Genomic DNA, 12621 nt, shown 5'->3' with positions numbered 1-12621 from the left:
TCAGTAACTGGTATCTCATCAGATCAGCTACTCCTGCCTGGTGCTTAACCCTCAATGCAGTAGGAGCCACAAGCTGGAAGCTGGGTGGTGTTTTGGTTTTTGTTCCTTTTTTAAAGCCATGCTTCCAGCTTCCAGCACTTCACTGTATAAATACATAGCATTCAGTGACTAGCCCCTTCTAATAGCCTTTAGGAAATGCAGGGGGAACAAAAATTAACTTACTGTCTTTTGAGGACTACATTTAGTAAAGAAACATAGAATGTCTTTATTTTAAAATCCTTTATGAAAGCCAAAATAAGTCAGGGCTTGTCATCCTGGGCGTTACTGTCATCCAGATGGAATCAGAGCATCATTTTTCATTTGGCTGATCCCTACTTCTAATGGAAGGAGGTGAGATGCTGAGAGCTATTCTGATCTACTGAGATTGGCTGTGTGCAGCTCAGTTGCTGTGTGCTCAGCATAGCTCTCAAATGCATATAGCATGAACTCAAAGGCTGGTCTTCTCAAAGTCTCATCAGAATCAGTACCTTTAAAGAAGTCAAATTTTTCTGTTTGTGCACAGTTGGTGTTAATTTCAAATGTCTTGGATTATTTTAAATATCAATGTCAAATTCAAGTTATAATTACTGTAACTCCATTCTTCCAGGAGATATATGTCTTTATTTAGAATTATATAAATTGCCTCTTTGCCACATTCAGGGCATTTGATGCAATATTAAGTACATGCTAACAGTTTAAGTGGTATTTGAGCATAATAGTATCCTTTCATTTAATTAAAAATCTCCATTAAACAAATGAATGAGTAAATATATAAAAGGAAGCAAGGGTTTGCATTGCTTTACCCAAGAAAAAGATCACAGCTTTAAGACCTACATTCTGTGTCTTCATGACCCTTTTGAAGGATGAGGAAACAACAAGGACACATATATTTTCATATTATCTCTTGGGTAATCTGGATCTCAGGTTACTGAAGATTGTCACATATCTTGTAAGATTATTTATAGGATTATAAACGGGGGAGGTACTCTCCACCCACTTGTGGAGAGCTTCCTACCTCTCCTGCAATAGAGCTTTTAAGCTGAAGGAAGTAATGGGGGGGTTTTATGGTTTCTTTGCTTCTACCAGAATGCATATAGGACCAAATACCCAGCAGTAACTTTTATAATCCAAGATATTCTTAAAAAGCATATTGAAACTGGTGTAGACTTTTCCAGATTAGCTACAAGTTCTGAGCTTTTCATTCTGGGACTCAAAAGAAACTGTAAGGTCTGAATAAGCATAATGAGGTGCTGCCAGCATAGTGCACCTACTTGGTTGGCAGATTTACAGTAGACTCTGTTGGTGTATATGCAAAGATAATTTAAGGTTTAATTGTGGTGGGCTCAACCCACTGCACAGCCTTGGATTTAAGGAGGGGCTGAATGTGTTCTGCAAGAGCAAATATTAGCCACACTGAAAGACTGGTCTGTCTTACCAGAGGAAATGTGCCTGCAAAATAATTTTTCCTTTGAGATACCTATAACTACTGTGCAGAAAATGCTATGCCATCAATCTTTGTTTACAAAAATAACAAAAAATTAGCAAGTCTGGCACAACATACTTTTGAAAATCAGTTTCTGCTTGTTGAAACCATTTAACAACTTCTGCTTTTTAGAGTAAGAATATGAACATCAAAGCTTCAATCTGAGTGATAAAAGGGACTAATTCCCAGAGTTAAGACAAGGAACAAACTCATAAAAAAGACAGCTATTTGTAAAAATCCATCACAAGAAGCCTTCTCCACAGTTGGAAGAAGAACCTTCCTAGGTTAAAGAAGAAATACAGCTGAAAAATAACAGGTACCAGAGGAAGTTTTCTGCATCCATGAAATGACTCAAAGTCCAGACAGAGCATGAAAGGCTTTTGTTCTTGTGAGACTGTACATCAACAGCATCACTCATCCACTGTCAGAAATCAGGTGGGATTTAAATAATATTTAAATAAGAAAGGGACCTTTTCCTCTTATCTGAGGAACATAAGAATGCCAACTTCAGCAAACCACAAAAACCTTCAAAAAAAGAAGTAAGATACAAAGCAGTCTACAGACAGCGTTGCAAATTGTTATTTTTAAGTACCATAAAGAACAATGTCAGCAATCACTTTCTGCACCATTTGGTATTAGAGCTGAGTTTTGGGGTTTGCTTTATAAATTTCCTAACACTGTGTAACCCTGGAATACTGTAAGCAGGGATCTCTAATGGAAAACCAAGCATTTCATAAGAAGGGGCATGGCATAGCCTGCGACCAGAATGTTTAAGACCTCTTACACTTGCAGACATGCCAGAACCTAGTTAAATCTGGCAGGTTTAGCTTTTCAGGAAATGACAAGAAATTTCATGTCCTGAAAAACCAACACAGTCACACAGCTGCCCTGCCCCAGCCCTCACAAAAAAAAAAAAAAAAAATAGTAAGATTTGCTTTGACAGGTTGACTGATTGGTTGATTGATTTTTTTTCTGTGGCAATTCAGGTACTGAACATGCCCATCACTGTTTTAACATCGCTGTTAAAAGCTCTTGAGCTTCCCCAAAGCTACTGTGAGCCAGTGCTCCTCAGTATCTTCCCCCTTGGGAAGCTGAGATTTTGCTGTGTACAGCCCCTCTCCACCTCCCATGGCAAGAAAGGCTGGGCTACCACAGCACCCAAAACATCATGAGAACAGAGAAAGTGAAGCAACAAAGCTACAACTCTATCAGACATTCTGGCACTATTAAAACTCCTGGGGGCTAAAATATTTTATGTTTACAAAGATTCATTTTACTTAGAAAGCATAGCTTTCACAATATATTTTTTTATCAGAAGCTTGGTTTAATCAAAAGACCAAATTTTCTTCACAGGTGTGGGTTTCAACTGCTTGGTCTGCTTTTGAACAGATCAAGTTCTCCTTCTCCGAACAAAGAGGTTTAGGATGAGGAATAGAGAAAAGGTTAAGAGTTAACAAATCACAGAGGCAGAAATCTGACTTCAGCTCCCTGCACAATACCACATAATCCTTAATGCTTGTGGCAAGACATGGAATGCATGGCTATGAAAAACCAGGAGCAACAGCAGGGCTGAACCTGGAGGGGGTTTCTGGAAGGTGAGCTGATAATTTTTGCCATTTCTCTTAACACATTATTCCAGGGATTTACAGGCATGTGTCCCAGCCTTCCCCAGCTATGTTAGGCAGCCCAAAGGGAAACTCCACTGACAAGGTCCTGGGTGGATGGTGGTAGTTAAGGCAATCAAGAGAAATGCTTAAAATATTGGAATAATCACACAGGACAAGAACTCCAAACTTGGAAGGTTCATTCAGCCTTAACGAGTCTTTTTGCTGACAGGAAGATGTTAATCTAACCCTTCCCCTCTCAAGGGCAGCAAGCTCTCTCTCCCCTCCCAGTTCTCCAAATCCCTTTTGCCCTCTCTATCACATGAATGCAATACATTAACTTACAAATTACCACAGAGCCATCTTGCCTCTCTGGAAAACATCACATCTGTTAGAGCCACTGTCCTGAATGCCACTCAGAGCTGGCTTCCCCCACCCAACCCATGGTGCAGGGAGAGGCTGGGCAGCAGGAGCACCCATACTCACATACTTCCCAGCATGCTGCAGTTTTGAACTAGTTGTGAAACTTCATGTCCTATTAAACCAATAGCCATTATTAACAATCCTTTGTAAAGAACATTAGTTATTTTAGACAAAAAGGAATTTAACATTGTGACAACAAAGTAACTACACTTAATATCCCCAAATACATGTAAGTCTGACATTTGTGGTATCAGTGTTACACTCTGTTATTGTTCTCCAGAAGTCAATCAACCCTAAAAGCATTTTGATTAGACAGAATGAAAATACATTGATGAACATAAAATGAAAGCTTTCTGAAGCTGGCATCCTGACAAATATTTCTACGTCATTGGTTGTAGGAATGAACAAGAATGGATAAAACACTTGATGCATTTAAGATAGAACTCTGTCTTTTGAATTGATGAATTGGTCTGCTGATACAGTAGCCCATTTATTTTTTAAATTACTTACAGAATTTGAGATCTGTGCCTTCCCCTATACACTCATTTTCCAGGCCAGTCAATTTCTGCAATTAATGCTAATCACTGCAAACACAAGGGATCATTTTGCAAAGCAGCAAATCTTTTTGCATTTATACAAAAAGTATTTGGCAAGGACTTACGTGTGTGGAGTAAGCATTTAAATACTTATCATCGAGCTCTATAAAGGAAAACTTGATAACCTGCTGCAGGAAGGACATGTCTGAATGAATAGAGCACTGTACTGGAGTTGGCATTTGGTCTTGTGAAGGCAATATGATTTATCTTGCAAATAGATACAGAATATGCAACAGAAGACAACATGCAGAAGCTGCTTAAAAAGCAGAACTCAAACAGAACCATATATTCTATGAGTTAAATAAAACCTATGATAATATCTATCTATCTAATTTACTAGAACAATCTTTTATGATTACTGTTTCTGTATTTTTTCCCAGCATTTTACTGAACAACAGTCCAGTGACACAGCTCTTTATATGTTATTATTAAAGACTTCTGTACTTGCTAAATTGAATTTATAAAAAAGGGGTAATAATGAAAATATCTCCTACTTACATTTACAGATTTTCCTTTATTGTATAAAAAAAATAAAGGCACTGTTAGATATATAGCACTGTTGCATAGATATCTATTTTTTATTGTATAAAAATATAGATATATATGCTACAGTGCTATGCTACACCAGCTTCATGTTTGTTTTTACTTGAATTTAAGATGTTATGCTTCCAGTTCTTCCAATCAGAGAGAATTAAGAAACTTTAAGTGACAGATCAACCATGAAAAGGCACTGAAGGAACTAACTGGGTGTTTAAAAAATAGAAGCCTTTCATTGGACAAAAATGTTGATTCATCAAACCATTTTTAGAAAAAAAAAATAATTTTACACAAATGTCCAGCTTAAAAAAAAAAAAAAGAGAAAAAGAATAAGTAATTTGAAATTGTTGGAGAGACTTGAAAAGCATGGTTTAGAAATTAAACATTGGGAGTTTCAGTTTTATTGTCATACTTCAAAATCTGAATACCAATGTACTCATAGGGATAATTACAAATAAATTTTAAAAATTATTTTAGAACACTGAAATCAAATGTTTTGGTTTCAAAAATACATAAATATTTTCCAAAAGTAATTCAACATGTTAACTTTTAGTTGCTGTTCATAGAAAATATTTTCCAAAATTTCATTAATGCTGATGGAAAAAAATCCTCAACTTTCTGCCCAAACTTAATACAGAATTTTTAACCAACAAACATCACATACATGGAAGAAGATAAGATGAAGGACACCATTCATCCAAGAATAGGAGATCTCCAGACAGTTTGCTAGACATATTTTCCCATCAGTACCTAACACTTCTCATTACAATTCTTTGTGAACTGCCTAATAGAGGAGATGAACAGGAGCTGCCTGATCTCTCCAGAATCTTCCTAGGTCTAGGGTAGAGCTGTTTATCCTATTTTACACCAGCTAGAACACACATGTGGCAGCTGAGAATTCTGCAATTCTTTTCATTTAACTTCTATTGTCTCTGACATGATTCATGCACTAGGGATACAGGGAAAAATACAGAAATTCTATCTAATATATTGTGTTCAGCTCGGTGAGTTTCAAAAATAATCAGCTCCTTCTGCAGTTGGAGAGCAGAGGAAAGGGAGCAGAAAAGTGTGACTAACTGTTCTTGAATATATAAGAGATGTGAACCAGAAAAGGAGCTGTGTTACTGTGGCTGGGGAGTGCACAGATCTGTGATTCACAGCATTACAGGGCCCATTTGGTATGCAAAAAGAGAGGATGATGAAAGGAATAGTTAGTCATGGAGAAAAAGCTAGACAAAACACACAAAAATGCTAACCCCCGAGAAAGAAGCATATTCAAGTGCGATCCATAGCCTGGGAAAGAGAATACAGTCTTTTTTTCATTATTTTCCTAAAAATACTTTCTTACTTTGGTAGGTAGAGCACTCAAAGGAGTGTCCTACACCTCAGCCTTGAAAGAGCACCATGAACTCCAGTGCGCTGCTCAAGCTTATCTCAACCCAAGTGGATGGCACACTATCCTTCAAGCTTTTGCTAAAACCAGACAGCCATATTCTCTCATGACCGTACTTTTTTCTCCTCTCAATTTAGAAAGCATCATTTAAGGCAGGCAAAAGAGGAAAGAAGGCCATGTTAGCTGTGGTGATGGAGCACACAGTACTACCCTCTGCATGGAACTGCTGAAATCACCACTGTGGAAATGCTTGCAGATAGGTTGTGTTTCTCTTAAACTTTCACCTCCCTGAAAACAGTTGTGTTCAAAGTAGGGATGAAGGAGAATGATTTGCCTTAGGGATCCCCTTGTCGACTCATGTGATTGCTGTTGAAAATGGTCTGGATCTAAAAGACCACAAAGGCGTTTGATGTTCTTCATATATATCCTTCAGCAAAAGAACTGGGAGAACAGTCAGTGCTCTTGTGCGTGTGCGTTTGCATTTTCAATAACGCACATGAAACAAGCTGTGCCCTGCCTGTTTGGAACAAGCTCTATCCTGCCTTGATGTACCCATGCCATGTCTCTTCCACTGGTGTGTGTGTGTGAAGAGGAGGGGCAGGAAGGGGGAGAAATGGCATTCATAGGGAAGAGATAGGAGAGGGGCTAGGGGGAAAAGATAAGAGGCAGATAAACAGAGAGGAGGACATAAACTGGCAGGTAGAAATAAGACAGCCTCAAAGGGAAAAAAAATAGGGAGGAAAAAGGCAATTTAAACAAAAAAAGCTCAAAAGACATAGACTAAGAAGAAGGCAAGTATGAAGAAAGAGACAAAGAAGGAAAGAAAAGAATGCAAAATGCAAAAAGACAACATTAAATTAACCATCACACTGAAAAGAGCTAACCAGAGCAACATGGGATAAGTCAGGTTAGCAAAATGGCAGGAAACAAACTAAAGAGGAAACATGGAGGACAATGATGTTAGCTTCATTTAACACTGTTCATGGGACAGGCCTTCCAACAATTATTTGTTATGCAGTTGTCCTGTGGTCACTGATACGGATGATATCTGGTTTCAGATCAGATCTCTCAGCAGCAAGTACAAGTAATGAGGAGCAATAGCCACAAATGTGACTGCCACCCCAGAATCTCCTGGGTGGGAGAAGGATTCCACAGAAAAGTCTGTGGTAAAGCAGAGAACTAAACCTCAGCTTACTGTCTCCTTTAAGGCAAGACAAGTCTTCTGCCCTTCCTTCTCTGCCATGCTTGATGGATAAATCCCTGCTGCAGTACTAACACTCACCTCTAGTCAGGACACTAGCCCTACTAGCGCCTAGGAACAATGAGACAAGGGGATGGTAAAGAATCCAGCCTGCTGCCAGCAGTAATTTCCCCAACATAGAGCACAGCCTCATTTCTCCAATAATGACTCCAGACAGTTTTGCTGCTTTCTTACTAGGTTGGGACCAACCTGGGAACAACAGCCAACCTGGGAACATACACCCAAATTGTAAAATGAACTATGCCCAACTGGTGCAACTCAAAGTCAAGGAAAATAAAAAGAGTAGAAAATTTTTAGAATTATTTCCAATTCACACAAGCAGCAAAAATGAGATATGGCATCACCAGGAAACTTTTCACCAAGGGTGTCTTTACCACATCCATTAAATCTCCTGAATGTTTCCCTGAATCACAGGGCCTTGTGGAGTAGGCAGCCCCTGCTCACGCTGTAGGGACACACTCAAACACACAAGTGATCTCACTGGTTTTTACAGCACTGTTTGTGGTGATGTCAAACTATTTGCCTGAATGGGGGCTTATTGGCAGGCTAAAAAAAAAAATACTGACGAGCATCTTTTTACACCTGAACTAAGGAAAGGTTTGGACCTGAATTTTCAGCCCACTCTGGGTTTCACCAGTGTGCATACGTGCAGGCACCACTGCTACCCTTGAATGATTCAGAGCATCTGTGTGGGAATAAGCAGGCAAAATCAGTCATCCTTTATAGTCCTTCTTACATCAATAATGTCAAAAGGTAAAGGACACAAAAGCTGCAGGTAAATCTCACTGGTATATTATTATTCTATCAGACTAGTCATGTTCTTGCTCAACCATAACTTTCCAAACAAAAACATTTCTGGTTCCTTTAAAATCAAAGATAGTGATGATCCTAAATTAAAGATGCACAACACAAGGCCTTGCTATAATCAAGGAAACTACTGTTATCTAGACACATAGAACAGTCACATTTAATTCTGCACTCTGCACTTCAGACCAAAGAAATACTAATCCCCTAATCCCCCTCACATGGTGCCATCCAGCACATGGCCATCAGAAACAATGACTACATACATCAAGTGAAGAGTAAGGTAATTTCCTGCAGTTGTTTTACAAGCAAGAGATTAAATTGTGACTATCCTGCAGAGGTTTAAACAATGGCTTGTAATAAAACTGATGCCATAATATGTAATCAGAAGTTTGACATGCCTAATGCAGCATTCATATGTAAAATGTCTGCAGTGGAAACAGCCCAGCCATCTAATTTCAGTCTTTGTTTGGAAATGAAACCTTGGGCCAGGTACCTCTATTCACCTGCTGAAGTTCCTGTCAAAGGATGGAGACGGATTTTCATGGAAATGACACAGAAGTCAGACTGGCTCCATATAGGCAGGCAGAAGCTCTCTGGTGTCCATGGGAAGGGGGAAGGCAGGCTCTGCTTGAGCCTGTTGGTAAGCACATAATTACCACGCATGACTGCATGGGGAAATTTTGAAATTTATCTCAGTTATCCTGCCTGTTTCTCTGCTAACTAAGCCATTCCACGTGGTTCCTGCATGATATCAGAGACATTTACTGCATCATTTGATGTCTTCCTAATGCTAGAAATATCTCACAGACATTCATCCACAATTTTCCTAAATGAAAGCAGAAGGTCAGAAGTCATCCATGCATTTAAGCCCATTTTACTGGGTTAAAAATGCGTCTCTCCCTCATTAGGTAGTGGCGAGTCCAGGCGCCGCATGCACCGCAATCATCACCACAGTATAAGCATCAGAAAGCAAAGTGAGGCTTTCAAAGTCCAGAATAAAAGACGCCGTTCAGAATTTATAAATTATTTGTACCTTTGGCTTAAGGCTGCAAGCTTTGATCAAATGTTAAATATAATAAGCAAGTGCTTGAGAAGCACCATAAATTGTATTTAAAAAAAGGCAACAAAACCCCATCTCATAGTCAGTAGCAATTCTCTTGCATTTTAATCTACACAAGATTACTACAGATCAGTGAATACCAAAAAGAGATCGGTACCTGCTTTGTAAGTCGTCTAGGTGCAATTTGCCTGCATAATGGGTGGCTGATGAGACAGTGATGATCCTAGCGTTGTGACTGTGCGTTCCTGATTGCTTCAGCGTATCCAAGAGGAGGTTAGTCAACAGGAAGTGCCCCAAGTAGTTCAAGCCGAAGTGCTCCTCAAACCCATCCTCTGTCTTCCTTTCAGGGACCAGCATCACCCCAGCTGGAGGAAAAAGTAGAGGTAAAACCTGTTGATTTATTTCAGAGGAGCAACAATCTAGAAGGAGTACGGATCTCCAGCTGCAGAGGGTAAACACAGCATTCAGAGCAGTGAGTGACTGGTGATGGTGTGTAAAGTCAACACTGATTCATTCCTGACAAGAAAAATGTCTAAACCCTCACTTTGGTTTCTTTATCCAGATAATGTGCTGATTGACTCTCTCCCTCCCTGCCAGACTGTGAGTCCATTTGTGAAAAGTGTTTTCAAGAGGTGGGAGCTGGGCCATCCCAGCAACATTCCCTCCACCAAAGCTCTGAGCAGTGGAGACAAGACCAGGCTAAGCAGCAGACCTGCTCTCACAGATAGCTTTCTCCTGGGTCCTGGCTGGAGTTTAAAGCTCTGGTGAGTCTACATCTGAAATCTGCAACTTCTCTCTCACTGGTGTGGGTGAGAACAGATGTAGTAAATTTACCCAATATATCTTAATTACCATGCTTACAAGCAGCTGCATATTGAAATTAGGCTTTCAATGCTTATTTTGGCAATATTTTTGCATAAATTTCCACAAACTACAATTTTCAAACTCAGTGTCTAAAATAAGTATCCACATCCCCATCATGTGTTGTTGATTTCAGCATCTTGTAGAGAATTCTGAGCTCATGCATAAATTATATCATGTATTGAGGCTGTGTGAGAGATAGTTACCCTGCTCAGTTATAGCATTAACTTGAATGCTATAACTGAGCATATAAATAATTTCTTATTTTATTAAAATTTAATTACTGTACAAGTGGGCATGACCTTTGTCATTTAAATGTAGATGGACACAACTCATGGAGAATCCTGTTATAGGATGCTTCTCTCTGACACCCATAAATATGATATAGCAGAAAGGCCACCTCTGCACACAAGACATGAGAGAGTGTCAGCTCTCCCCTCATGTTACTTCATATGCCCACTAAAAAGCCTTCAACATCCCATTTCCTGATGTCAGCCTGACCTGATTGCACATTAAATGACCATTTAAAATTGCACGTGCTGTGCAACTACATCGCTGCTTTGGGGGCTCCTGCCACCTGACAGTCTTGCTTTGTTGCTTCCTCTTGGGCCAAAGGAGAGATATTTTTCGGATCTTTTTTAGTATGAAAATACCCTTAGGGATTCATCTGTGGCTTCCTGCTATTTAATGGAGCAACTGGAGAAGCAGTGGGAGGGGAAGAAACTCAAGAAGACCACAAAGAAAACAAAAAGTTTGGGTGGAACACAGCATACCTGCAAATGGAGAACTTAAGGCTGGACATGAGCAATGCTGACTGGTGGTACAGGGAAAGAAACACAACACAAATGACATGATGAGGCTCCACAAAAGCTTTGATTAGCATTTCCCTATGTAATTTATTTCCGAAAACTCTGTATAATCATATCTGTAACAGTGGCTGGGACTGAGAGCTGCCATGAAGGTTATGGACAGGTGTAAATTTTTTTGCATCATGAACAGCAGGCAAACCCAGGGAGGCAGGCAAACCCAGGGAGGCAGGCAAACCCAGGGAGGCAGGCAAACCAGGGAGGCAGGCAAACCCAGGGAGGCTGCCATAGCTCACATTAGCCCCGAGGATGCCTGTGCCACTGCAACTTCACCCTTGACCTCCAGAGAGGCAGAGGATTTCAAGAACACATAGAGGCTTTGCCCTCCACCCCAATTAATATCCACCATCTGTGCTGTACATCCAGGAAGCAAAAATCCAGATCTGAGCTCAGGTCAGGAGACAGAAAAAAATTTCATTTACACAATGCACTACTGTAAAGATACATGCTCCCCAGTATTCTTTTGCTCATTCTTCAAGAGCATCCCCTAGGTAGAAATTCTTGTCAAGTCCTTGAGCAGGCACAATCACCTCTGACTGCATCTGATGCTACTACAATTCCCTTTCTGTCTTCAAGAGCTGCTCAAATAATGTTAAGCCAAAACACCTTTGAAAGATTTTTTTTTTTGTTTTATTAAAGGCTCCCATCTTTCAGGTAGTTCATATCAAGGCTGTCAAAAAAATCTTGCCCTGTAGTCTGAAGGCAGTTCTCTTATTTGAGGAAAAGCCATTTTTAATTTACTAAAAATAAGCATACAAAGGAATAGCCAGCAAGCAACTGAACCTGTCTCCTTCCTTAACAAAAGGGAAAACCTTGTAAGTGTAGCAGCAAGTTCTCTTTCTTAAATTATTAACTACCTAACATTCAGTAGATACTAAAAGTGGCACACTATTGATTTTCTCTTGTCCAGAAACATCATCAGCTTTACTTAAGGGCCCCAAATGTTAACTCAAAAATGAAAGCTGGTTCTACTTTTAATTCTTTGAATTGATCCAATACTACTTGAAACATTAACAAATACCTTATTTTACCATTGTAAACTATGAATGACTATGCTTTTTCTTCCAATGTGGAATCCAAACAACTCAGTATCTTTCTGTTTTTAATTATCAGTAGTCAGCCTTATAATTTTTTCAGAGTGCATGTGAAATTTGAAGTGGCAGCACACAAACTATTAATGCCCTACACCTCAGTTCTGATATAACCTTCTTATATGTTTTTACCCTTGATTTAGCTGGATTGTCTCCAGAAGATTCAGTTTTAAAATATCACTGATAACATCATGGCATAAGAAAATGAATTCATAAGTAAGCTGAATATAAGCTTTTACTTTGTAATTGATTAGTTGCTGAAATATTCTGGCAAAAGACCAGTAGTATGGGAACAAAAAACTGACCAAACAAAACATGGATGTGTAATTTTGCAGAGGTAGTAATAAATGAGAATAAGGAAAATGTTTTTCTGCAAAACTATGCCGAACAAATGTTCTTATAGCTATATTAATACATTCCAGTATGCTGCAGTTCTTCATTTATTGTAATATGTTCAAATTATACACATTTTTAATTAGCTTTAATGAATAACAAAAATTATATTCTTTTTTAATTCTATGATGAGGCAATCAATAATTGTATTTCCCACTCAAAAAATGAATACACTTAAAGAAAGCTGTCTTTGTAAGCAGAAATTTA

At 39.0% G+C, this 12621-nt stretch overlaps 1 protein-coding gene across 4 annotated transcripts in view; it reads right to left on the bottom strand.

The window, feature by feature from the left end:
• The window catches only part of DHRSX (dehydrogenase/reductase X-linked), a 160549-nt gene that overhangs the window by 37770 nt on the left and 110158 nt on the right, over nt 1-12621 (bottom strand). For all 4 annotated transcript variants that reach the window (XM_021546634.4, XM_085582182.1, XM_085582174.1 and 1 more), the window contains one exon: nt 9361-9568. In XM_021546634.4, the coding sequence (XP_021402309.2) occupies nt 9361-9568 (208 nt within the window). The remainder of the gene's footprint in view (nt 1-9360; nt 9569-12621) is intronic.

This window comes from Lonchura striata, chromosome 1 (genome assembly GCF_050655825.1).
Source record: "Lonchura striata isolate lonStrDom1 chromosome 1, ASM5065582v1, whole genome shotgun sequence".
NCBI classification, from domain to species: domain Eukaryota; kingdom Metazoa; phylum Chordata; class Aves; order Passeriformes; family Estrildidae; genus Lonchura; species Lonchura striata.
The sequence above is the reverse complement of the archived record's forward strand: the minus strand, read 5'-3'. Positions and strand labels throughout refer to the sequence as shown.